The sequence below is a fragment of the Erithacus rubecula genome (genome assembly GCF_903797595.1).
Source record: "Erithacus rubecula genome assembly, chromosome: 5".
Classification (NCBI taxonomy): Eukaryota; Metazoa; Chordata; class Aves; order Passeriformes; family Muscicapidae; genus Erithacus; species Erithacus rubecula.
The window spans coordinates 42664752-42689903 of record NC_136687.1 but is presented as its reverse complement, the minus strand read 5'-3'; the positions used below and the strand labels follow the sequence as shown (position 1 = coordinate 42689903).

Below are 25152 nucleotides of genomic sequence, written 5' to 3'. Positions count from 1 at the left end.
AAGGGACTGAAACCAAGTTTTTTATTCTGTTCTGTTAGCAATTTTAACAACTGCTGTTGTTTTCTGCTTGTACAGTTAGATATATTAGTAAAAGAGCTGTTATTCCTACCCCCTTATCTCTGCCTCAGAGTCCTTGATTCAAACAATTATAATACTTGGGAGGAGTGGAACGAAAGTCTCTATTTCAAAGGGAAACTTATGCCTTTCCTGGCAGACACCTGTCCTTTCAAACCAGGACAGATTTTGGCGACCCAGATGGGATAGAGGGCATTGAGTTGAGAGTTAAGACAGGAGCAACAGCTCTCTTAAGTGGCAATATGTTGTCTGGTTTAATCTGGTTTTGGCTCCATGTGGTCACAGATATCTCCCTCCCATTTGCAAGCCCTTATTTGAATATGGGCCCCCTCACGAAAGTTACTGTAGCTATTATCCGATTTGTTTGGTGGATTGATTAGGTCAGGAATTCATGGGTTTTTAATTTTTTCTGGGAAGTGGCCACATGGATCCAGAGCTATCGTACTCTAACTGCGTGTTTCTGGGGTTATTTCAGTAATGGTACTTACTGTGAGGTAACAAGTGCAAGGGAAATTTTCTCCCAACCCATCACCCAGTTTTTTGAGGCTACCCCACTAGTTCTCAAGGATTTCAGATGTGCTTTAATTGCTAGTGCTATTATAGAGTGGTTGGCATTGCTGATAGGCCTGTTCTACTTAGCATTCAGAAACAAGGGAATATTGGCTTGGACAATAACTCTGATACCTGCCCCAGTGACTAGGGATATTGCCCCAGAACCTGCCTCTACCCCAGGGACTAGGGATGTTGCCTCAGAACCTGCCTCTGCCCCAGGGACTAGGGATGTTGCCCCAGAACCTGCCTCTGCCCCAGCAACTAGGGATGTTGCCCCAGAACCTGCCTCTGCCCCAGCAACTAGGGATGTTGCCCCAGAGGCTGCTCAAGAGACTAGGAATGCTGCCCCAGAGCTTAACCCTGCCCCACAGCCCACCGCAGAAATGAGCGACTCAGAGTGGGTGGGGGCTCTAGTGAAGGATACAGGCCATATGTTGAAGGAGCATAGCCAGATGATGAAGGAGCATTTTTCTCCAGCTGGTGAGAAACCTCCCCCTGCCATAAAGAGAGTCAGATGGTGCTGCAGTGGAACCCGTAGATGTTGTATCTGTCCAGGTTCCAGCTGGATCACAGGAGCAGCCACAGCCAGCAGCAGCTGCCCCTGTGGAAACTAGAAAATGTAGGATTAAAATGAGGCACCTAGATAATGGGGATCAGCAAGGAGGGTCCTCACAACCAGCAAGGGAGCCAGAGGTTAAGATCATCACCGAGTCCCTCTCACACGATAGTCTCCGTAACCTGCGTAAAGACATTGCTCGGCAGGGCCGTGAGCCCTTTACAACTTGGTTACTCTGGGTCTGGGACCTTACAGGAACAGGTGTACAACTGGATGGAACTGAGGCCAGGAATTTGGGATCCTTGGCCCAGGATTCAGGTGTGGACCAGATATTCGTAAGGGAGCAAGGCCTCCTTTACCTCTGGGACCAGCTTTTAATGAGTGTAAAAGAGAGGTTTGTCCACAGAGAGAGAATGCAGAAGCACCACAGTAGGATGCACTGGAAGACCCTTGAGGAAGGGATCCAGCAGCTGAGAGAGACAGCAGTATTAGAGGTACTCTTTGGGAGGGATGGACAGCATGACAATGACCCTGACAAGGTCAAGTGCAAGGGAAGATGCTGTAGAATTTGGCAACCTTGGGGCCAAACCTCAATATACCACCTTCATTGCAATGATTAATGCTGATAACCACCCAGAGACAGTGTGTTCTGTTGGCAACAAGCTCAGAAATTTTGAGAGCATGATGAATGGCCCAATGCAGGCCAATGTCTCTGCTGTGGTCAGGGACCTCCAACAGGTCCAAAATAGGATGAGGCATATGAGGGAGGAGATGAGGGAGGTAAGGGAGGAAGTGAGGAAGATCAGCGTAGCACCAGTACAACTTACAGACCCCCAAGTCAGAGCTTCACACCCCCCAGCTAGGGAGAGAGGGTACACCTCACAAGCTGAACTGTGGTTTTTCCTGTGAGACCACGAGGAAGACATGAGAAAATGGGATGGGAAACCCACTTCTGTCCTGGCAGCACGAGTGCGTCAGCTCAGGGAGGGAAATGCTAACTGAGGGAGCCGCACTAAAATGAAGGTAGCCTCAACCTCCCACAAGCAAGGTGCAGGGTATTACAGCAAGGAGAATGATCTGTCAGATCCCCTGGAAGGAACCTCCACTATGTATGCCCAGGAAAGAAATAATAACCAGGGCTAGAGGGGCCCTGCCTCTAGCCAGGGAGAGGCATGGGATGACAGGATTTATTGGATAGTGTGGGTGCGATGGCCTGACACATCAAAGCCACAGAAACATAAAGTGTTAGTTGATACTGGTTCACAATGCACCCTGATACCATCAGAACATGTGGGGAAGGTACCAGTTTCCATTGTTGGGGTGACGGGGGGATCACAGGAATTCACTTTTCTGGAAGCTGAAATTAGCCTGACAGGGAAGGGGTGGCAGAAACATCCAATTGTAACTGGCCCAGGGGCACCGTGCATTCTAGGCATAGACTTCCTCAGGAACGGCTACTACAAAGACCCAAAGGGGTTCAGGTGGGCTTTTGGAATAGCTGCTGTAGCGACAGAGAGCATTAAGCAGTTGAACACCTTGCCTGGACTGTCAGAAAACCCCTCTGCAGAAGGACTCCTGAAAGTGACAGAGCAACAGGTGCTAATTGCTACTTTGACAGTGCACCGCCGGCAGTACCAGACAAATTGAGATGCTGTGATCCCCATCCACAAGATATCCGTGAGCTGGAGAGCCAAGGGGTGGTCAGCAAGAGTCACTTCAACAGCTCCATCTGGCCTGTGCACAAGTCTGATGGAGAATGGAGACTGACTGTGGACTATCGGGCATTGAATGAAGTGACTCCACCGCTGAGAGCTGCCGTGCCAGACATGCTGGAACTCCAGTATGAGCTGGAGTCCAAGGCAGCAAGGTGGTATGCCACCATTGACATTGCCAATGCATTCTTCTCCATTCCTTTGGCAGCAGAGTGCAGGCCTCAGTTTGCTTTCACCTGGAGAGGCGTGCAGTACACCTGGAACCGACTGCCCTAGGGGTGGAAACTCAGCCCCACCATCTGCCATGGACTGATCCAGGCTGCACTGGAGAAGGGTGAGGCTCCAGAACATTTGCAGTACATCGATGACATCATTGTGTGGGGGAACACAGCAATGGAGGTATTTGAGAAAGGAGAGAAGATCATCCAGATTTTGCTGGGAGCCAATTTCACCATTAAAAAGTGCAAAGTCAAAGGACCTGCCCGAGAGATGCAGTTCCTGGGAATGAAGTGGCAGGATGGACGGCACCAGGTCCCCACTGAGGCCATCAATAAGATCACTGTAGTGTCTCACCCAACAAGCAAGAAGGAAACACCAGCTTTCCTAGGTGCCATAGGCTCTTGGAGAATGCACATCCCTGAGTACAGCCAGATTGTGAGCCCTTTCTACTTGGTCACTCGCAAGAATGATTTCCACTGGAGCCTCAAACAACAGCAAGCCTTTGCCCAGATCAAACAGGAGATTGTTCATGCAGTAGCCCTTGGCCCAGTCAGGACAGGACCAGATGTAAAGAATGTGCTTTACTCTGCAGCTGGGAACCATGGTCTATCCTGGAGCCTTTGGCAGAAGGTGCCTGGTGAGACCCAAGGCCAACCACTGGGATTCTGGAGCAGAAGTTACAAAGGGTCTGAAGCCAATTACACTCCCACAGAGAAGGAGATCTTGGCTGCCTATGAAGGCGTTCAAGCTGCCTCAGAAGTGATTGGCATGGAAGCACAGCTTCTCCTGGTATCCTGACTGCCAGTGCTGGGGTGGATGTTCAAAGGAAAGGTTCCCTCTATTCACCACGCCACTGATGCCACATGGAGCAAGTGGTTTGCCCTCATCACGCAGCGCGCCCGTATTGGCAACCCGAATCGCCCTGGGATTTTGGAGATAATTACAAACTGGCCAGAAGATGAAGATTTTGGTCTCGCTGATGAAGAGGAGCAGAAGCAAGTGACCCGGGCTGAAGAAGCTCCACCGTACAACCAACTGGCAACGGATGAAACACGCTACGCCCTTTTCACCGACGGTTCCTGCCACATTTTGGGGATGAACTGGAAGTGGAAAGCAACTGTATGGAGCCCCACACGACAGGCTGCACAAGCTACCGAAGGAGAAGGTGGATCAAGTCAATTTGTTGAACTCAAAGCTGTTCAGCTGGCCTTGGACATTGCTGAGAGAGAGAAATGGCCAAAGCTCTACCTTTACACTGATTCCTGGATGGTAGCCAATGCTCTGTGGGGTTGGCTGGAAAGGTGGAAAAAGGCTGACTGGCAATGTAGAGGAAAACCAATCTGGGCTGCTGATGAGTGGAAAGACATTGCCACTCGGGTAGAGAAGCTACCCGTGAAACTTGGTCATGTGGATGCCCATGTTCCCAAGAGTCGGGCTAATGAAGAACACAGGCACAACGAGCACGTAGATCAGGCTGCTCAGATAGAGGTCTCAAAGACAGACTTAGATTGGGAACACAAGGGAGAAGTGTTCCTGGCTTGATGGGCCCACGATGCCTCTGGTCATCAGGGCAGAGACGCCACCTATAAGTGGGCACGAGACCGAGGGGTGGATCTAACCATGGACAGCATCTCTCAGGTTATTCATGACTGTGACACTTGCGCTGCCATCAAACAGGCCAAGCGGGTGAAGCCCCTCTGGTATGGGGGGCGGTGGTCCAAATATAAGTATGGAGAGGCCTGGCAGATTGACTATATCACACTGCCTCAGACCTGCCAAGGCAAGTGCTACGTGCTGACCATGGTGGAAGCCACAACTGGATGGTTGGAGACCTACCCTGTGCCCCACGCCACTGCTCGGAACACTATCCTGGGCCTGGAAAAGCAAGTCCTCTGGAGGCATGATACCCCTGAGAGAATTGAGACAGACAACGGGACTCATTTCAAAAATAGCCTTATAAACACCTGGGCTAAAGAACATGGTATTGAGTGGGTGTACCATATTCCCTACCATGCACCAGCGGCTGGGAAAGTCGAACGGTGCAATGGTCTGCTTAAAACCACCTTAAAGGCACTTGGTGGGGGGACTTTCAAGAACTGGGAGATCAATCTACCAAAGGCCACATGGTTAGTGAATACCCGAGGTTCCACCAACCGAGCAGGCCCTGCCCAATCTGAGCCCTTGGGAGCACCAGATGGAGATAAGGTCCCAGTGGTACACCTGAGAGGCATGTTAGGGAAAACTGTCTGGGTGAACTCTGCTTCCAGCAAAGACAATTCTGTTCGTGGGGTGGTTTTCACTCAAGGACCAGGTTGCACTTGGTGGGTGATGCAAATGGATGGAGAGACCCGATGCATACCCCAAGGGGACCTTGTTCTAGGGTGAACTATCTATGATACTGTGCCTGTAACTGCATGTATGTATATAATTTAAAAGTTTCAATATCATGTAGCATGTCGGCATGGAAAAAATTCGGGGTGGATGCTGTTGGGGGTTGAGTGTTTTTCTATTACTGTGTCAATTTAAAGAATTTTTCCCATTATCATGCCAATGGAGCTGGCCGGGCTACACCCAGGATCTCTGATGACTCCAGACAAAAGGGGTAGGTGGCAACAGCTCCCAGAGAGGCCTCTTGGGCTTCCGGAGGAGACTCGTGTTTCTAGCGAGCTCGGAGGAAGGACGCCCCGTCTGCAGCCACGCTGTGGAACACAGGAGAGCCAGACCCTCTGTGATCACCTGCCCTGCATCTGCCCCGTTCCAGCCTCCTGCCTCTGTGGACACAGCTGATCACCCGGACACAAACAGTGAGCGAGGAGCCGCCTGCTCCAGCCCGTTCCCACCCGAGACGGCGTGGCTGCCGCCCCCTCCTGCCTCCTGCACTCCCGCCTGCCCTCGGCAGCTCCGGGTTTTGTTCCAGCTGCAGGACTGGGACCAAGCACAGAGACAGCGTGCTTGCATCTAAAGAATGGACTGAAAACCGAGTTATGTATTCTGTTCTGCTTGCAATTTTAACAACTGCTGTTGTTTTCTGCTTGTACGGTTAGATATATTAGTAAAACGGCTGTTATTCCTACCCCCTTATCTCTGCCTCAGAGTCCTTGATTCAATTATAATACTTGGGGATAGTGGAACTAAAATCTCTATTTCAAAGGGAAACTTATGCCCTTACTGGCAGACACCTGTCCTTTCAAACCAGGACAACATATTTCTACAATTACAAAAGTTCTCTATGTCAATTAATTTTGAAATACTTCAAGGTAGGTGGCCTAAGCACAGAACCACATAAAATCAGAACAAGCTTCACTCAAGAAATTACTCTTTCCAATAAACCAATTGTAGACAGAGCTGGTAGCATTTGTGATAGCTGCTAGGAAACTAAAAGTTTCTCAACAACTATGATGTAAACATAAGTTCCCAATTGTAATTCTGCCAAGCAAGGCTGAAATTCTTCTTGCTTATCTCAATCTAGTTTTTTTTTTTATAAATTCACCACATCTGTAAGAAAATGTTTGTGCTGTCCACCAAGCTCATATATAATGCTTTATGCATTTGAATACAATATAGAACTTTTCTATTCTCTTTAAGAAGAAACAATGTCTAAGTCTTTTAGAATTGAGACTTGGATGACCCAAGAATTCTGCCATATTTCAAACTTAGAAGAAATGGTTAGTATGGCCAACCTAATAAATACAAGTCGATACGTCTAAACTGTTGAAGACTACTACATCTAGGATTACAGAGATCCAGGGAAAAGTGAGTAGATACCTCCACAAATAAGGGACAGGAATAAAACAGAGTGATGGGGAAAGTTAAAAAAAGGTGATGCTTTAGGAGTCTATTTATATTAAAACACACTCTCCTCCAATATCTGGTTGACCTTCCATGCATGCTAAACTCTTTCTGTGTGTATGTGTATTCCACAATGACCATACCACTTTCACATGATCCCTGATTGACTGTCTGCATTCAGTATCATCACACAAATTAATCTTATCTGCAGGATGCCTGTTTTATTTATAAACGGGAAACCACACAGAAACTGCTGGAAGGAGCATTCAGTGCACACCATCAATTAGTTTATGACAGAGCATCCTAAGGTGAAATGGGATATCCAAGACAAATACACAGGGTATGCTTCAAGCCCAGCAAAAGAGCAATACAAAACCTGGGGCATGGAAGTTGCAAAGATTTCAAACAAACTCACACAGTGCAGTTACAGTCTCAAGTATAAATTGTCTGATCTACAAGAGAGTTTTCAAGACCCTTTAAATTTCAAGAGTATTAACTCCTTGGCAAAGTCCTACATTTGAACTAACATTACATCAAGCATATGTGTAGTAAAGTTAAAGGGGACACAAAGTTTCTGACCCAACAAGTTGTGCTATGCTGCAGAAAACTTGAATTGCATCCCATGCTCATTACCCATCACAGAAGGAGCACTTCTCAGGTCGTAAGAACATGCCCACCACAACAAATTTAGTGCAGCAGCTCTGTAGAGAAAGACTGCTCAGCACAGCCACACTGTGCAATCTTGATTCCTCCCCAGAGCACAGTCATTCACCCTGTTGAATGAGGCAGTGGGGAACAGCAAGCAGTCTCATAAGCAGGCTGTGTCCTAACACATGCATAAAAAGGTAAAATTGTCTTATATTTCCTATATATTTCCTAGTCAGTATATTTTCCTTACGAGACACTAACATTCTTTTAGATTCCTCTGTTAAATCTGAGAAAATGTAACCTTAAATGTTTTGTCTATGAATTCACATACTCCACAGATTTCAGCTGTGACTGGCCCGTTGCTGTCAGTATTTAAAAGAAGAAAACAAGTATCAAAGACTGCTCTAGAAGCTTCAGTACAAGATATAAAAGCAATGGGAGCTTTTTGTATTTGGCTTTAAGACTGGCAGAAATTGCTATGAGAATCAGAAATGTACAAAATAGAATATAAAAAAAAACACCAACAACAAAGTCTAAATTTAGCAATTAACTAAATTACCTAATCAACATTTAGAGAAGAAAAAATAATCATTAAAGTGTAAGATAGGTCAGTGCTCAAGGCAGAGCAACAAAAAGATGAGTGCTCTGATGCACTCTATAGACACAGAAGGACTTCTTATACATTTCTGCAATTTTTTTTCCTAGGGCAGCATTAAAAATATATTTTGTATTTTTTACTTACAAGCTACAGATATCTTACTTGTTATTGTGCCCATATAAATAACAACAAACCCTGGGAAGAAATGTTTTTTTTCAGTTTCATGATGTAAAATTTTAGGCTAAATAAATTGGTTTACATTAAGTTTCTGAAAGCTTTCAAAGCATCCACAACTGTATATAACAGCAGAACTGAGAAACAGAAAACCAAAACACCTGATGTATGTATGCTGTGAAAACTTTGAGAAGATAATTTTTTCCTTTGGCTACTTCAAGAGTTTGATTTTATTTGAAGAGTAAATATTACTGAACCATTCCAACAGGAAAAAGGAAAAAACAGTGAAAATCCTTGCCAGGGGAATGGTGTAAATCAAAACTATGCTTTTCCTAAAAGCACCAATCCTAAATCCCACAGTACCTCTACTTACTTGACTACCTACACTACAGACTACAGACTTTTAACTCCTTGCCTAAATTGAGGTCACAAAAAATGAAAAGTTGCCTGATCTAGGCTGACAACCACATTCCAAAGAAGCCACTTCAAGATACATGCCTAAGCTTAAACAAAATATGAGGATTATAGCACTTAACTCTAAAATATGGAGCAGGAGGAAAGACAGAAGGTCTCATTATCCTAAAATTAAACCCCATGAAATGAGCATCCAGAGTTGAAGTCACTATAGGAAAAGAAATCTAAGCACATTAAGGCATAGAAACAGATTTCAGGCGGCAGAACATATACACCAGCTCACATAAATCTTTGCATAAGTCCCTCAATAAGAGATTAAAGAAATTATGCGGTTATGGAGTCAGAAACAAAATACTTCAGACACTTAAAACCTGGAATAACTTGTTTCCTCTAGAATAAAATACACTGAAACTTGTGTTAATGTGCTGGGTTCATGTGGCCAGTAATGTGTATTCTGTCACCATCTGTTGAAGCTGGATGGGTAATGATTCCTTATCTCCGTGGCACATACCATCTGCTAATGGTCCCTCTTTAAGACAAGATGGGGTAATCATCATCATCTTTTCTACAACCCATCCTCCCTCCAGGAAAATATCATCTGCTGATAGCCCATTAAGTCCCACTGTATGACTGATAAAATTACATAATCCCATTGAGAGATGCTCCAGCCAGGAAGAGGAACCAAGCCTTTCCTACCTAGATAAAAAAACTGAAATTTTGGACACCAACTTACCTTCTTTCCACTGGATTCCAGAGGAAAGCCGGACTTTTCAACATCATCCCTGGAGCTTCAGGGGAAAACTGCACTCTTCTATAAAACCACTGCTTCAGCTGAACCACATCTACCACTGCAGGAAGACTGTAGCCACCATTTGATCAGACTGCTACCAACACCCTGACTGACAGGGTGTCAAGGCTGTCTTCTGACTCTGTCAGTGTTTTTAGGATTGTTCTTTATAATACTGTATTTCTATTTTAATTTTCCCAGTAAAGAACTGCTATTCCTAATTCCCATATCTTTGCCTGAGAGCCCCCTTAATTTCAAAATTCGAATAATAATTTGGAGGGAGGGAGTTTACATTCTCCATTTCAAAGATAAACTTCTGTTTTTATTGGCAAATACCTGTCCTTCAAACCAGGACAGTTAAATAACCTACATTGAAGGAAATATTTAAATTATTTAATTACCAGAGAAAAAACAGCAGAAGCTAGAACGACCTAAAAGAAACCAAGGAAACGAGTAACACAATGGAGTACTGTCAGAGCAATAAACACTGCATGCATAATATAAATCACAAACTTCAGAATTCGGAATTGCTTTAGAGTCTCCCATTTAGCTCTTCTGCAACCAGAGAGTTAATAAAAAAATGTCTGAATAAAACCTGGAACAACAAAATAGAAATGAAAGCTATTAAATTGACTCTACTAGTCAATTGTATGCCACACCAGCACACAGTGCTCAAATAGATACATTATCTTGAAATAATAATGCAGTGCTGGAAAGTGGAAAGAGAATCAGCAATTCCAGCAGTACCACCAAAGCACAACTTCGTTTTCACGGAGGTGAAACTTTGTATGTCCACATTCTAAAGATTAAGCACTGCTCTTCTTGAAGAAGAAATACAGCAAAAGTGCACACCAAGTACTGCACAACATCTGTAACTGTTATAGCTTAGGTTTGTTAATTTTGATATACTCATTTTTTGTTGTGAGATAGGATTAGGAGCAAAAATAAGGCAGGTTTAAAACTTAAAAAGAGTATAAAGAAAACTTTATTAACAACACAAAGAAAATAATAATAAATTTAGAATAATATTTTCAGACCATTCCCGCCTCCCTCCCACTTACACTTTCTTAACAACAACATACAGAGACACTTCAGTCAGTTTCTCACTTAAATAATCATACTCAGTCTACTTTAGGGAGAGGAGGTTTTTTATGTTTGGTTATAGGGATCTTTTCTATGAGAAAAAATAAAAAAAGTTCTCCCATGTCTTCCTTTTTTACAAATAGCAGCCACCTGGGAATTTGCGAATCGTAAAACATTTTTCATTTTCACAGCCTTCCCAGAGCTGTGTTTGTGGGCCATGCCAAATTTATGGGGTATTATTTTTAAGGGTAAGCTGTTTAAAAGCAGAAGGTTTTTTTATTTCTTTATTTTTTCTGTTTATACTTTATTTTTAGGAATAGAGGTTTCCTCGGGTCTTTCCCTCGGGGCAAAGCATTTTTTTTTTTAAACACTTCAACTCTTGCATGTCTTTTAGGGTTTATAGGAATTTTTAGTGCAGTACAGTTCACCTCTATAGCTTATAAAAAGATTTGTAGCCAACTTTTATGGCATTTTCTTGGTTTTTTCAATCTGTAAACTTGGCATTTACTTCACTGAGTTTGGTGTATTTCTTTTTTTTTTTTTTTTTTTTTTTATTCAAGGAAGGATGGGAGGTTTGCAAGTTTCATTTGAGCTCTGGAAGGGTTAAAATTTTACAGTGAAGATGGAGGGGGCTGGGCCAGGCCATGCTAGAGCTGCGTTAGGATCTCAGGCCACCCAGGCCGTGCGTGGGCGAGGGGGTGGGTGGGGAGGGCTAGACTGAAACTGCAAAGTCTAACAAGCAAGTGCGTGGAGGGGCTCCACTGAAAAGGAGCCCAGCTGCCTCCCCCCAAGCCACGTCAGCAGCTGGGAGGGCTCCGCCTTCCTACAGCTGATCTGAGTCGGCAGCAGGGCCCCGCCAAGTCGCGGCCCCGCTGGGAGGGGAGGCTAGGATCCTAGCAACGGGCCTCTCCTGCCCCTGGCCATCGCGACCCCTGGTTGAGAATGGGGGCCCGCCCGGCAGCTTCCCAAGCCCACCCCTGCCCGGTGCGAGCTGCATGGGGGGGCCCGGGCCAGGTCAATGTTACCTTGTGAGAGGTGGAAATAAAGGAGGGCCTTTTTTCCGGGGTTTACTTGCCTCAAAATGTGATTCACAGAGTGAAACAACTTCTCTTACTGGTTTTTCATGCTGTCAACAACTAAACTAGCCTTTAATTGGTCTTATCAATTCACAGAAAAGGTTTTCATAGAGAAAAACCTCTTAGAGAGGTCAACCTCATAGAGAATGTCTAAACCTCCTAGAGAAAGAGTGTGCTCTTTCTCCAGGTGCCTACAATGCATAACCAGCACAAGAACAAAGAGAAAACTGTTTCTTCCACTTTCCTCTCAATGAGAAAAAAAGTAAATGTGAAACAAAACTGAAATGTGACCATGCTAGAACTGAGGGAAGATGACATTTAACTCCTGGCTTGCTAAGCAACCTGGGCACTTTCTTCAAAGAGAAAAGTGGGAACAAGACCACACACTAAATGAGATTTTTTTTTTAAAATCATACATTTATAAATACATTGAGATAGTCATCATTATAATACTCTTGAAAAAAATGTAAGACAAGATTTAAAATCCATAGAGCTAGAGCTTCTGGATGAGGGCCACAAAAAGACTTCATGTTCCAGGTCTGGTCCACAAGTATATTTTTCCCGTATCTTTCTAAAAACTGGAAGAGCAAGAACCCCAGCATTCCCAAAGGAAAACTGATATTCCTCATAATGCTCCAGGAAGTAAATGTGACAGATCACCATGGACTTCAAAGCACTTGTAAAAGCATCACATGGCATTCATACCAGTAAACTAGAGCATATGGCTTATTTCCTTCTCTTAAGTCTTGAGTAAAAAAGAAAAGTAAACCTATCTGAATAGTAAACAAGTAAAACAATCACAAAAACATACATTCAAAGCTCAAACAAGTTCTAGAAAAGGCTATTCAGATCTCTTGCTTTGAGATGTGTATCAACAGCTTGCATGAAATAAGGTGAACATTTTCTGCATGTCAATGACTTTCCTCAACTGCAGGATTTCTTGCTGTTTTGTGTAATGCAGCAGATTCAGTGTTACTGTTAGAAAAGGACAATGACCTAGACAAGTGAGTGGCCCAAACCATTCTAGCAGCGCCTGCCCTCTATACCATGAAATCACTTTTCCTTTTGTACTGGCATTTATTATACTGTTTTGTAAAGACAGAAGCTAAACCTTGTCCAAGGTTTGCTTGATTTAGCACACACTGTGTGCACTAGATCAGTTAAAGAGAAGGAGGAGAAGGTTAGCACCTCCCAAAATGAAATACTACTGTCTATCTGGAAGGCCTTCCATATCCTAAGAGAACCTGGAAGGAAATAACACCAACCCAGAAGGAAATAGTTTAGGATTTAAGATAGTCAAATTGTAAATGTGCCACAGGAAAAAACAAAATTAACAAACTAAAATTTCTTCTTTTACTGCTATTTTTAAAATGAGTAAGTTGTACCTAAAATCTGTTTTGCATTCTGTGAAGTTCAATAAACTTATTTTAGTGAAATACCAGATTTTTCACTTCCTTACAGGCAAATTATGCATATACATAGCAGTTGACTTCGAAAAGAATTGTGCAAATATATTTCAATATATGAACTCTGCTTCCTGCTTAAATTAAAAAGTTGACATGACAAATAGATAAAACCATGAATCTTCATTAACACCTCTAGTAACCTTAGCACCCGCTATACTTTGACACGCCAAGCTGTCCTTCACATCCGAAAAACTCAAGTGAGAAATGCTCAATAGGACCTAAAGCACTTTGTTTGTAAAATACATTATTTCCATAGTAAGCATAAAGATCAGTGTTCAACTTCGAAAATTTGTCATTTTAACAAACAATACATTATTTCATACCTAGGAAATCTTCCTGTAATCTAGAGATGTAGCAGTTTTCAGACTTTTTTCATTTTGATCTGTTTCAAGGGAGTAATCCTAGCAACCAACAAAAACCAACCACACAAAACACTGGCATGAAGCAGACAAAAGCATATTTTCAAACAAAAATGCTTTTAGCTCCTGTTAACGGTTCCTTTGGAAACTGCTCAAGTACAAAGAACAACTATCCACATAAAGCATTTCTGAATAGCAGATCATATGGGGAATAAGTGGCAAGAAAGCACCACTGTGCAAAAAAAAACCCAAACAAAAATATCATTAATATAAATCACTAACAATATTGTTGGCTCATCATGTACTGTACAGGGAAGACATGAAAGGATGGTAATCTTTCAAGAGGCGATTATCAGGGTAAGAAAATAATGTAGACTAATAATATAACTAGCAGTGCAAAAGCTCCCAAAGGCTCTATTTTGGATGGGAGTGCCATAGTGCTATGTATGGCAATAAAGCTAAGTCCCCCATCTCAGAAACCACACATGCCAAAGACACAATTAAACTAAAATAAACTAGGATCTTAATCTTGTGTGTTTAACAGCTCTTAGATGTTCTTGGATGTGTTACGTTTTTGAAGCCTGTAGTACCACTTCAGCCTAGAGAAAAAGAGGATTACAAACCTTTTTTTGACAACAGGATTCAGGAACAGTTTGGGATGCTAAGAAGAAACAAAATATTAATTATCTCAAACATTAAGTGCTTGCTTCACACAAATGCTGCCTAAAAAGCAGATTCCTCAATTATGTAACCTTTTTTTTTTTTTTAAAGAAGATGGTACTGGGTGTTCAATTTCTATAAAATTTTCTTTATTCTACAAAGACATTTTCAAAGTCCATTTCCATCAAAATATTAGCCTTTCATCTGCATTACGTATCCTTACAGAACACATATTTTAAGAGGATGTTGCAGGAAAATGGCTGGAATTCATGCCAGAAACTACTGCATTACATGTTCTTTCTGCAATCCAGGTGAAATGGAGAGTATACATTTTTCTAGACTGGAAGACAGAAAAGAACAAGTCATTGTGGATTCAGTATTTGCTGCCAGAACAACAGATACGTACCTTATGCAGCAGGAATTCCTCTTTTAAAATGCATACATAATTCTTTGTCAAACTGACAACCACATTTTCTGTTTACTTTTGCTGTGTTGGAGGTCAAAAGGACACTGTAATCACAGTTCATTCACAAAGCAATTAACACAGATGAACAAACCTATGAAAACAGTTGGTCAAAAAAAGTTTTAAGAGGAATATGTGTTCTTCAACAACCAGTACAGCAGCAATGTGGAAAAGTCTATACGGTCATACGGTTTATCATGATTTCTAGGAGGAAAGGCTGAGAGAACTGGAACAGTTGAGCTTGGAAAAGAGAAGGCTTTGGGTGACTTAATTGTGAACTTCCAGTACCTGAAGGGAGCCTACAAGAAAGATGGTGAGAGACTTCTTACACGGGAATGTAGAGATAGGACAAGGGGAAACAGATTAAAACTGAAAGAGGGTAGGTTTAAGTTGGATGTTAAGATGAAATTCCTTACTGTGAAACTGGAACAGGTTGCCCAGAGAAGTTGTGGATGCCCCATCCCTGGAAGTATTTAAGGTCAGGTTGGATGGAGCTCTGAGCAACCTGGTTTAATGAAAGGTGCCTCCTGTCCATAGCAGGGGCAATGGAACTAGATGATCTTTAAGGGTCCCTTTCAACCCAGGACATTCTATGATAGACACAGACAGAAGAAGGAATCAAAAATAATGACAGCAGCCTTGGCATGCATGCTGCTTAAGTTACAGTAACAAATTACTGACTGTGCTCCACTTCCAAAAGTTCTAAATATGAGCATTCCTAAAATCCCACCATTCAATACTAAATACTGAAAATTAAGTTAATATATCCTACTAATCCTTAATCCAGTAACACCTTTAAATTTTGATGCACCTAATTGCAAAGCATTACTGTAGCTAAAGATTATCCTCAGTCAGATAGATCCTAAGAAATCCTTTAAACCTCCTTCTTCCAGGGGGATGACGCAAGACCTGAAGGTAACAACATATGGAAAATGCAAGAGAAACAGCAGCCTAACAAAGATACTGTAAAACAGGGCAACACTCAGAAAAATACAGCTCTTAATAGCTAGCCTCTATTTAAATGACATCTCCAGTTTTAGGTTTTTCAGTTATTGTGTGTCACATGGCAGCTACAGCCTGAGTCCAGTCCTGTTTGCACAGCCTCGAACTCAGGTACACAGCACAGAGCCCTTCATAGCCAAGAGCCACCTTGAGGACAAAGCTGATAAAAGGTGATTTTCTTCCTGGGAAGAACAAACACATACAAAAATAATGCCTTTTTATGAACAACTAGACACATATATAGCACCCTGTGTGTCTACATGCACAACCTGGTAACATTCACTGTCTGAAGACAGCTTCAGTCACTGATGATGTGTGTGATGCATTAGGGGCAAGCCCAGAGACAGGCACTGGCTGTATTTCAGGATGTTCTCAGAGGGCTGCTTCAAATCCATCGGTGGAGCAAACATAAGGTTACAGACTTTGCTAATCTTACCATCCTCTGAAATTGCATAGCCTGAAGAGCAGCTTGGGGCTTGTAACCCCCACACTGTAGGTATGTCAAGTTCCCCACAACTAAATGGCATATATCCTTTAACACTTCTGAGGTACATTGACTCCCTGTTGCCCTCTCTATCTTCAGCATCTGTACAAATGTACCCATTAAAAGCAAAAGTCAAGATTAACCTGCTTAGCACAGCTAACAGTGTTAACACTGTAGGAACTGTGTTTAAATTTGACACAGAGTAATTACAGTAAATCACATGTATTTAAAGTACACTGTTCCAAAGGCATTCTCAAATCACTGCAGCACTGTAGATAATTATGTATAGCACTCAGCACACCAAAGAAAGAAGATGAGGAAATGTTTCTTGACAAAGTGAGGGGATCTGGTGTGCTCTGAACATAATCTGAAGAAAGAATACGGGTGTTTCATAGCATATAATCTATAAATTAAGATGTCAATAAAAAGAGAGAGAGAATAGGGGGAAAAAGGGCAAAAGAAAAACAGCTATTCCTTCAAATGAACATCAGCTGCTGAATTCCTTTCTATAAATCTAATTGCATATATTTTAAAATCCAATATTATTTTGTTTTAAACATTATTTCCTAGATGTCAAAATCAGCACAGAAAACCATGTATTTCTTGATACTAATTTGACAGGGTACCATATTATACTTTTCATGCTCACTGGTATGTCGAAACATTTAATTTATAAAAAAAAAAAAAGGTCTGTAAAAACAAAGTAATATTTGTAGGATATTTTCACGAAACATTGTTTTTCAGATAACAGCCCCTAAAAAAGAAAAAAACTGGTAGATGAGAAAGGGTTAAACCCAAAATGACTAACAAGGAAGAGGAAAGAAAGAGCAGTATATGAATCTGCAGCAAAATCTAACATAAGTATTGATCTCTGCAATTGGTAGCAGGCTGTCTTTCAGATCACAGGTACTTTTATAGTTATACAAACGTCCTTGCTTGCCTAACAGTGAAGGTCTTAAAACATCTGATTTATTTTTTTCCTATTTCTTTTTTCAGGGGCTAGGGGATCCTGTTCAATCTGTCTATTTGGTATCAATTACAAAGTAAAAAACAGAGGAATACAGTAAATAACAAATTATAACAGAAAATTACGGCATTAGCATAAGTATAATAAGCAAACCCATAGCAGTACAGCAGATTAACACAATTAGCACAACAATCACATCAACGTGAAATCTGGTAAAAGACAATTTTAAAGTGCTCTTACACAACAGAAAATATGGGAAGACAGAAGGCTCTTCTGATGCTGAACTTATACACACAAAATAAGCTCAGGTTATGCTGCTTAGAGATGTATGCATCTTACCCGTGAGTACAGCTTTTGCTGAAGGGTCTGCCAGATCCAGTGCAGATTTCCCATCCGTGTTCCGAATGTTTGGATCAGCTCCGTGCTGCAGCAACACTGTGCAGGGAAAGCAGAAACAGTATCTTACCTCAGGTAAACACAGGTTATTTACTGTTAAGTGTCTCCTCGGCATGATGAAGGCATGAACAAACACTGCACAATTTTCAATTTTCTTTATTTTTCCTTTTTTTGTTTGTTTGTTTGTTTGGGGGTTTTTTGTTTGTTTTTTTGGTTAAGCACTGCAGCAAAGGATCTTCTCCGGACTAAGGCTAAGTTGGCAAGTTAAGATGAAATAAAGACCATATGACTTCACATGATAAACATGAACCCTGACTCTCTTGCAATAGTCGGGTTTGAGTTCCTCCAGACAGCTAGCTGGTACACTGTGCATTCACTGACTCACTGGGAAGTCTGCTGTGGAACCTGCTTCTGCCTCTACTACCACTCCTGCTGCTTGTTACCACACCCGTTCCTCTGCCAAATGAATATCCCAAGTTACCCTGCCTCTATAAATCATGAGTACTCCAGCCTTTCAGTGGTCATCACTTGCATAGGAAATCTTAACCATGGCATATCAGCTCACCTTCAAGAAGTGCAAAAAATAGGGTAAGATTTGTAACCTGGTACACCCTGCAGACTGGATGCTCAGAGGCTGTTAAACTCACTGATATTTCTTTTCCCTACTAAGTCTATAAACACCTGAAAGTTCAAGTACATAAAAACACTTAGAATACAATATAGAACCATAAGGCTAGGAAGGCATTAATACATTAAACTACCAAATAGAAAAGTTAATTTAAAAAATCCCACTACCTCACTTTTTGATCAGAAACAACATAATGCAATACAGATCACCACCTCTCAACTTCAATACATTTTGTACAGAACTGGAAAACAAAGCCCACGGCAACACTAGATTTCTGACAAAAAAGCCCCAAATGTCATGCAAAATAAGCACAATATATCCCAAGTTCAGAGCAACACACTTATTTCATACAAGTGTGAATAACAGGACAGTATACAGTGACTCAAGGTCAAGGAGATGAGTAATAAAAGCCAGTACACATTTATGGTTGTTCTCATAATGTGAGAAATGACACTCACTTTTAAAATCTTTAAAAGGTTTAGTAAACCTTAACAAAATACAACAAAAGACTGAAAAAGGCAGTGTGCTGGAGCACATGACTTGCCACCATGTGTTCATCTATAAAATGGCTGCTTTGCCTTGTATAGCCCTGGTGTTGGATCAGTCAACCCTGGCACCTCCCAAAGTCTGCCAGTCAACTCTTCTTCCCCATCCATTGGTGGAGACTACTTTCTTGCAACTTGATTGGAGGTCAGGTGTTGCCATGCCACACCTCCTAGTAACAAGCCCTCCCCACTCCTAACTGCCCCATGCCAGGTGCACATGGGCACACCCCCCCCTCCACACGTCTAGGGCAACCCAAGCTGTTTGGTGGCAACAATTGGGGGGGTGACTATGGGGAGAATAGAGGACATCTAAACAACAAACTGCAATAATGTAACCATACATCAATAATGTTTCTCTTAACACAAACACAACATTCATCTCTTAACTGTGAGAGCCAATTATTCACCTCTAACACATAACATCTGTTGAGATAAAGCTGGGCTGAAGAAGTTAAGACAAAGCAATAGTTGCAGTTTTTGTAACTAAGGGTATAAAAATACTTCAGAGACCGAATTTTCCAGAAAAAACACAATCCAATTCAGAACAAAACTAATTACTGATACTGTGTATATATATACACATATATATATTAAAATTTAAAAAAAAAAACTTTAACCAGCAACACACTTTCCAAAAAACCTTTTTTCCTAAATTAAACGCTTAACTGGTAGTATTGTTTTTATTCAAATGCCTTTTATTATACATTTCTGACTTCAAATTCTTTAAACATTGCCACATTTCACATATTTTTGCTTACAGGGTGCAATGTCACATGCTCGCTCCCAAGCTGATTTTTTGCATAAGTCTGTTGCATCAGTGAAGTAAATTAACTTATTTTATGCTTTGACAAGAAGGTACAATTACCTGATATTTTTGAAAGAAGACTCAAGTAGAAAGCCTAAAAAACACCTAAGTTTTTTTGTCTGGTGGTAGGTTTTTTTTTCCCCTGTGCCAAGACATAAACGCCGAAATGGGGGGGAGAGAAAAAAAAAACAATTAGCACATGCTCACTGAATTGTGTTAGGATCTAGCACCTACGTTTCTCAAGACACCATCTGTGCCATGCATGCTACCACCCACTCAAAGATCTTACTCACTGACAGGTTTGAGAGTGAGCCAACATCTTAAGCCACTGAGGCACACTCCAGTAGGAACAGACTTGGCAGATTTTTTTAAAGACAATAGGCAGTATAGGAACTGAGTATGCAGAGACAGATTCTCTAGGCCCCATCTCTCTTCTCTTGGAGCCTGTTAGTGATTCTATATACCTGGGAAGAGGGAAGCCATTTGTCTCAAGAGGCACCAGTGTAAGAGTAATAACCTGAAAGACATCACCAGCAACTAACTGCCTATCAGGAGAAAACAGGCCGTACAAAATGATGAAACACAACACTGACTAGACCAGAAGGCAATAAAGGATTCACATGGCAAAAAGAAGACAAAGAGCTAGGGGAGAAAACTGAAAAAGAAGATGTGGCAGGGAAAAAGATAACAGCCCAGGAAAAAAAAGTCCACGAAGAAAGACCAAGAGAGACGAATGATTAGGATCTGACCCGTTTGGAGGTTTAGACTAGCATGTGACCCAAAGTTGAGACAAGTTAGGGCAAGAAAGGAGACTCTAAAAAAATGCCAAGTAACAGATGTAGAACTCTCAGAGGCATCTGCAACTGCCTGAGCTCGGTGTTAAAACAGAAGCACATTTACAAGTCTCTTGATTCTTCTATCCCATGCAAACCAATCAAGAGTGCTTCCCTGCCACTTCGGCTGGCACACACAGATGACAGACACACTCAATATTGCTTCCAGCTTCTCTCCTGACCAAAATGAGGAAGGATGATACAATGTATCTAACCGGTTCAGTCATGCTAATGAACCATGAAGAATTTGGCCAAGGCCTACAACATAAAATTTTTGTATCCAGTTTTTAGGCTTTTTAAAACCTAAGGAAATTAATTAAATATTTACTAACAAGGCTTAAGCTTGTTGTCTGCAAACCCAGAAATTATTGACTGCCTGTGGAACACACACTGAAAGTGGCCAAACAAGGTTCAGAAAGTCAATTTGCTGTAACGTTAACACTCATCCTTCTTGCCTCTGCAATATGAATCCCATTCATCTTCCAGTTTCTCCGACAGCCAGAGGTATGGTGTTAGGAGCTGGGATTTGTTCCCATTGGTTTTCTTCTTCCTCCTCTCTTGAGAATTTTTTCCATTATTATGCTAAAGAAGTCTGCCGGGCTGCACCCTTGGCTCTTGATGGCTCAAGACAAAAGGGATGGGCAGGAGGCTAGTGTCCCTTTTCACTCGCTGGTGGGGTCAGAAGAATAGTCCACAGGCTTCTCGTTTCCAGCCGGCGGGCCAGCCCAACGCCGGGAGCCAGGTTCTCTGCTGTGGGACTGCACTGCCATCTTCTCCGCTCCAGCCTGCTACCTCCGAGCACGCAGCCGAGCGACACACACGGTGAGCGGGGTGCCTTCCTCCATCCTTCTCGCACCTGGGACACGGCGCTGCCACCTTCACCCCCCCCAGCTCCCGCCTTCACCTGCGCAGCTTGCGCGGGGCCCGCCCCGCTCTCCACCACTGGGACCGAGCGCAGAAAGGGAGCGTCTGCGGCCAAAAGGGGACTGGAACTGAGTTATTTGTTCTGTTGCTAATTTTCATAGCTGCTATTGTTTGTTTGTTTGGTTAGATATATTAGTAAAGAGCTGTTATTCCTACCCCCATATCTCTGCCTGAGAGTCCCTGATTCAAAAGTTATAATAATCGGGAGGGAGAGTGTTTACATTCTCCATTTCAGGAGGAGTTCCTCCCTTTCTTGGCATTATTCAGTCCTGGAAAAACATCTATACCATGAAATGAAGGCAATGGCATCTTGAAAAAAGAAATCAATTATATAAATAAAGACTGTATTCGAATGCATTTCAACAAAGAAAGCAAATGGGTCACAAAGTCCATCTTATTCTTGTATTTCCACTATTGACTATTTGATTCTAGCATCTCCATACTTTTTAAGTACACAGTCTCATATAAAGATATCCCAGCAAGCAGTGCTGTCATGAACAGGAATTAACAAGAGAAATACAGCATTTGATATTTAGTCTATCAGTGTACTAGTGTTTAGTACACAGCTGTACTTCAATATCTGGCAAACCCCAGGTATCTTCTAATTGAATGCTCTCCCGCATGTTCAAAACCTTTAACACTTCAGCCCAAGATAAAGTTTCTTCTAAGGACAGGGCATTTGAGATCTAGAGACAGTGTGTATCTCTAAATTTCCTTTTCAATATGCCAGAGATGTGTAAAAATTTCAAGACAGATCTTCTGTGTGGGGGAAAAACATTCTCTCTATAAAGAAATACAACAGAACAAGCCATTCTAGTTAGTTGTAGCTATTTTGGATTTCAAACATTGCACACTGGTTTTAGAGGATGGTTTCTGAGCAGCCTAAAAAGCGAACGTTGAAATAATTTCTATCAAGAAACTTCTGTTCCAGTTCTATACACTTAATAGGCAATTGTAAATACATTGTGCACAACAATTAACTCCTGAAACTTTGCAAATTAGCATCCTTGGATATGCTGGTTTATTTCCTCTGGACAATAGGGACATTGGAGTTTATTATTTTTCTGTATTGGAGGCAGAATAATAATTAATAATCTAGCAACACCATTAACAGGCTATCCCTGCCTTTTCTACAGACCATATTGTACAAACAGTATAAAGAAACTATTCTTTTTACTGAATTTTCATATTGCATATGGATATCAAAAGCCTGTAACCTTAACTATAGTAAGAAGCATAGACTGGTCTGGAATTTTATTTTTTACCCTCACTGCAACTGCTGAAATACTTCAGGTTCTGATTTTCATATACTGAAATGCCTTTTAAATTTAATTACATTGCTATTATACCAGATCAGTACTAGAGACAAGAAAGTCCATAAGTCTTATTACATTTTTTAAAAAGCTACTGTATTGCACAGAGCATTTACTACAACCACTAATCATTTCAGATTACTGCCAACTCGCTACAGCAGGATGAATCCTAAAATGAAACACTTGGCCCACAGCCTCCTGGCACAGGTATTTTCAGCTGTAAAGTTAACCAACACAACCTCACTTGGCTGTCAAGAACAAACATTTTTACTTCCATTAGTTTCAACCTTCACATTTCACCAACAAAATACGGCAAAAACTTCCCTGGTAGCTTCCCAAGTGACAAGTGTGTTTTTACTGGGGCAGGGGGAAGGAAGTTTGTCTACATAGAAGCCATCATCCAAGTCCTTAGTCCTTCCTGCTTCATACTGCCACAGTTGAAAATGCATCAAATAAAAACACTTTTGATTGAAAGACAATGGAAACAGAATATGGATAAATGTACATCTCTTTACTCATATTAGCACAAAGATCAAAACAGTTCTGTTATGACTTCTCTAGACCCAAAATCCACAGCATCCTGGCTACCCCTACAGGAATGCTGATGGAAAAGTTCACATTTGGCTTCAAATCAGATGCATACAAATACAAAAAAAAAAAAAAAAAGGGCACATCCAAATTTTTGACTATTAAGTGAAAAATGCAAGAACAACAGGCAGACCTCCCAGAAGTATCTACAGTTCAAGCTGCCTACTGCTTTTAAGTATACACAGCTCTACAATTGCCTACCCCTCTCCCCACCAGTTTTTTATCACTGTCATACTACCTTGTGCTTGGGGTCCCTTCCAGCTACCCCAGCTTTAGTATAAAGCCTTTCTTCCTCCTTTTCAAATTCAACTTCTGGATACAATCTCCAAAGGTTCTTTACTTTAGCTTTATCTACTTACTCCTGAAGAAACAAGGTATAGAGGATACAGCCTAAAAAAAAGGCCTCTCTTTGATTTACAACACAGGCACTATCTGCCATTTCTCTTAATGACACCTCTAGAACTGATCAGTCTCTCACTAACTTTAGGTCCCAGGAACAAACACACTTTTCAGTCCACGTCTCATATAGGATATGTTTCCAAGCTGACAGGAAATATATTTACCTCCACATTCTGAAAATATCTAAACAACATAGTGGAATCCAAAGTATTAACTTTTCTCATCCAATGCTAAATGCAATCCTCTCCCCTACCAGTACATGTAAATCAAACTACCAATTCATTCAATCACACCACTAAAGTTTTGAAGCTTTTCTCATGTTACAAGAACACCAGTTTCTTGCCTAGACACTATACTCCTGTGATTTAGAGCCAATAATCCCATTTTGGCAAGTTACCAAATACATAAGAGTTTTTGCTAAATGACCATATATAACAAAAGTTGTAGCACCCAACTTAGCTTTATAAAATTGAATATATAAGATATGTCTAATAACATCAACCACCACTGTACCACTGATTAACTTTCACCTCTGTCTGCAAACCCAGTCTCATCTGTGTCATGGAGAAACAGGGTGTGCTCATCAGCCATTGGAACTGCAAGGGGAAAACATAAGAGACAGTATCACTATAGAGGCTGCAGAGAGCCCTAAGGATTTAAGTATCACCACTGGACCTGATGACATCCACAGCCTTAAACACCACTGCCAGCTCAGTCAAGAGGAGCTGGGAAAAAAAGGAGAAAAAGGTCCTATGCTCTTGACAACACTATAGTGAATGCCATCAAAGTTGAATGAAGAGAGGATTATGGAGCAGAAAGGCTTAGCACATCAAAGCACATAGTTCAGAGTCAGGATAAGATAGATGCAGTAATCGGACATATCTAGAAGCACTGCAGGTAGATTGTTGCCAACAAGACATGAAACCTGGTGACAGATCACAGACAGGAGTGTCCAGAAGGCTTTTGAATATCTCCAGGGAAGGAGAATTCACAACCACTCTGGACAACCTGTTTCCCCTAGCCCATGTTGGCAGAATTGCCGCATGTAGTACTGCCCATCCTGCTTTGGTGGGCTGCGGTTGCAAACATTTGGTCAGGCAACAAAGCAGATTAGAGGAGCAATTGCTTGCCCAATTCTTATACAACAACATGACATGCTCTGCTTGGCACAAGAAAGGATAGCACAGAGCCATGTGTGGGTGACCTGAGTTAAAAAGAGTCAATTTGTGTTTCTAGTCTAGAGTATATCTAACATTACCAGCCAAAGTCCTGCTGTATCAGTGTGAGCTGCTTAGCACTCCCATCACTTTGCCTTCTCTACCTCCCTTGTACAGGGCATTCCAGATTCCCACTGTCCCAGACACAGTTTTGCTCCCAATGAACCAGCATGTTGGTTTTGTTCTTTGTTGGGGCCAGACAGAGCAAGAGGCAAATACACCAACTACAGCAGAATGAAGCAGAAGCTTATAAAAGCAACGTTTGTCTCCATTACACTGAAACAAAACATTTTAAAGGGAATTAGTTAGTGTTCCCCAACAGCCTAGCCAGAAGCAAGAGTTCTGACAGCAGGAGAGAGCACCAGACAAGTAGCAAAGGAAAAGTGATAAAGTTCTGAGCAACAGAGAAAAGACAGGGAC

The 25152-nt window shown here is 41.8% G+C and overlaps 1 protein-coding gene across 2 annotated transcripts in view; it reads right to left on the bottom strand.

Annotated features, from left to right (window-relative positions):
• Positions 1-25152, bottom strand: part of TNKS (tankyrase) — a 142221-nt gene that overhangs the window by 96989 nt on the left and 20080 nt on the right. For both annotated transcript variants that reach the window (XM_079305369.1, XM_079305368.1), the window contains exon 3: positions 17424-17519. In XM_079305369.1, the coding sequence (XP_079161495.1) occupies positions 17424-17519 (96 nt within the window). The remainder of the gene's footprint in view (positions 1-17423; positions 17520-25152) is intronic.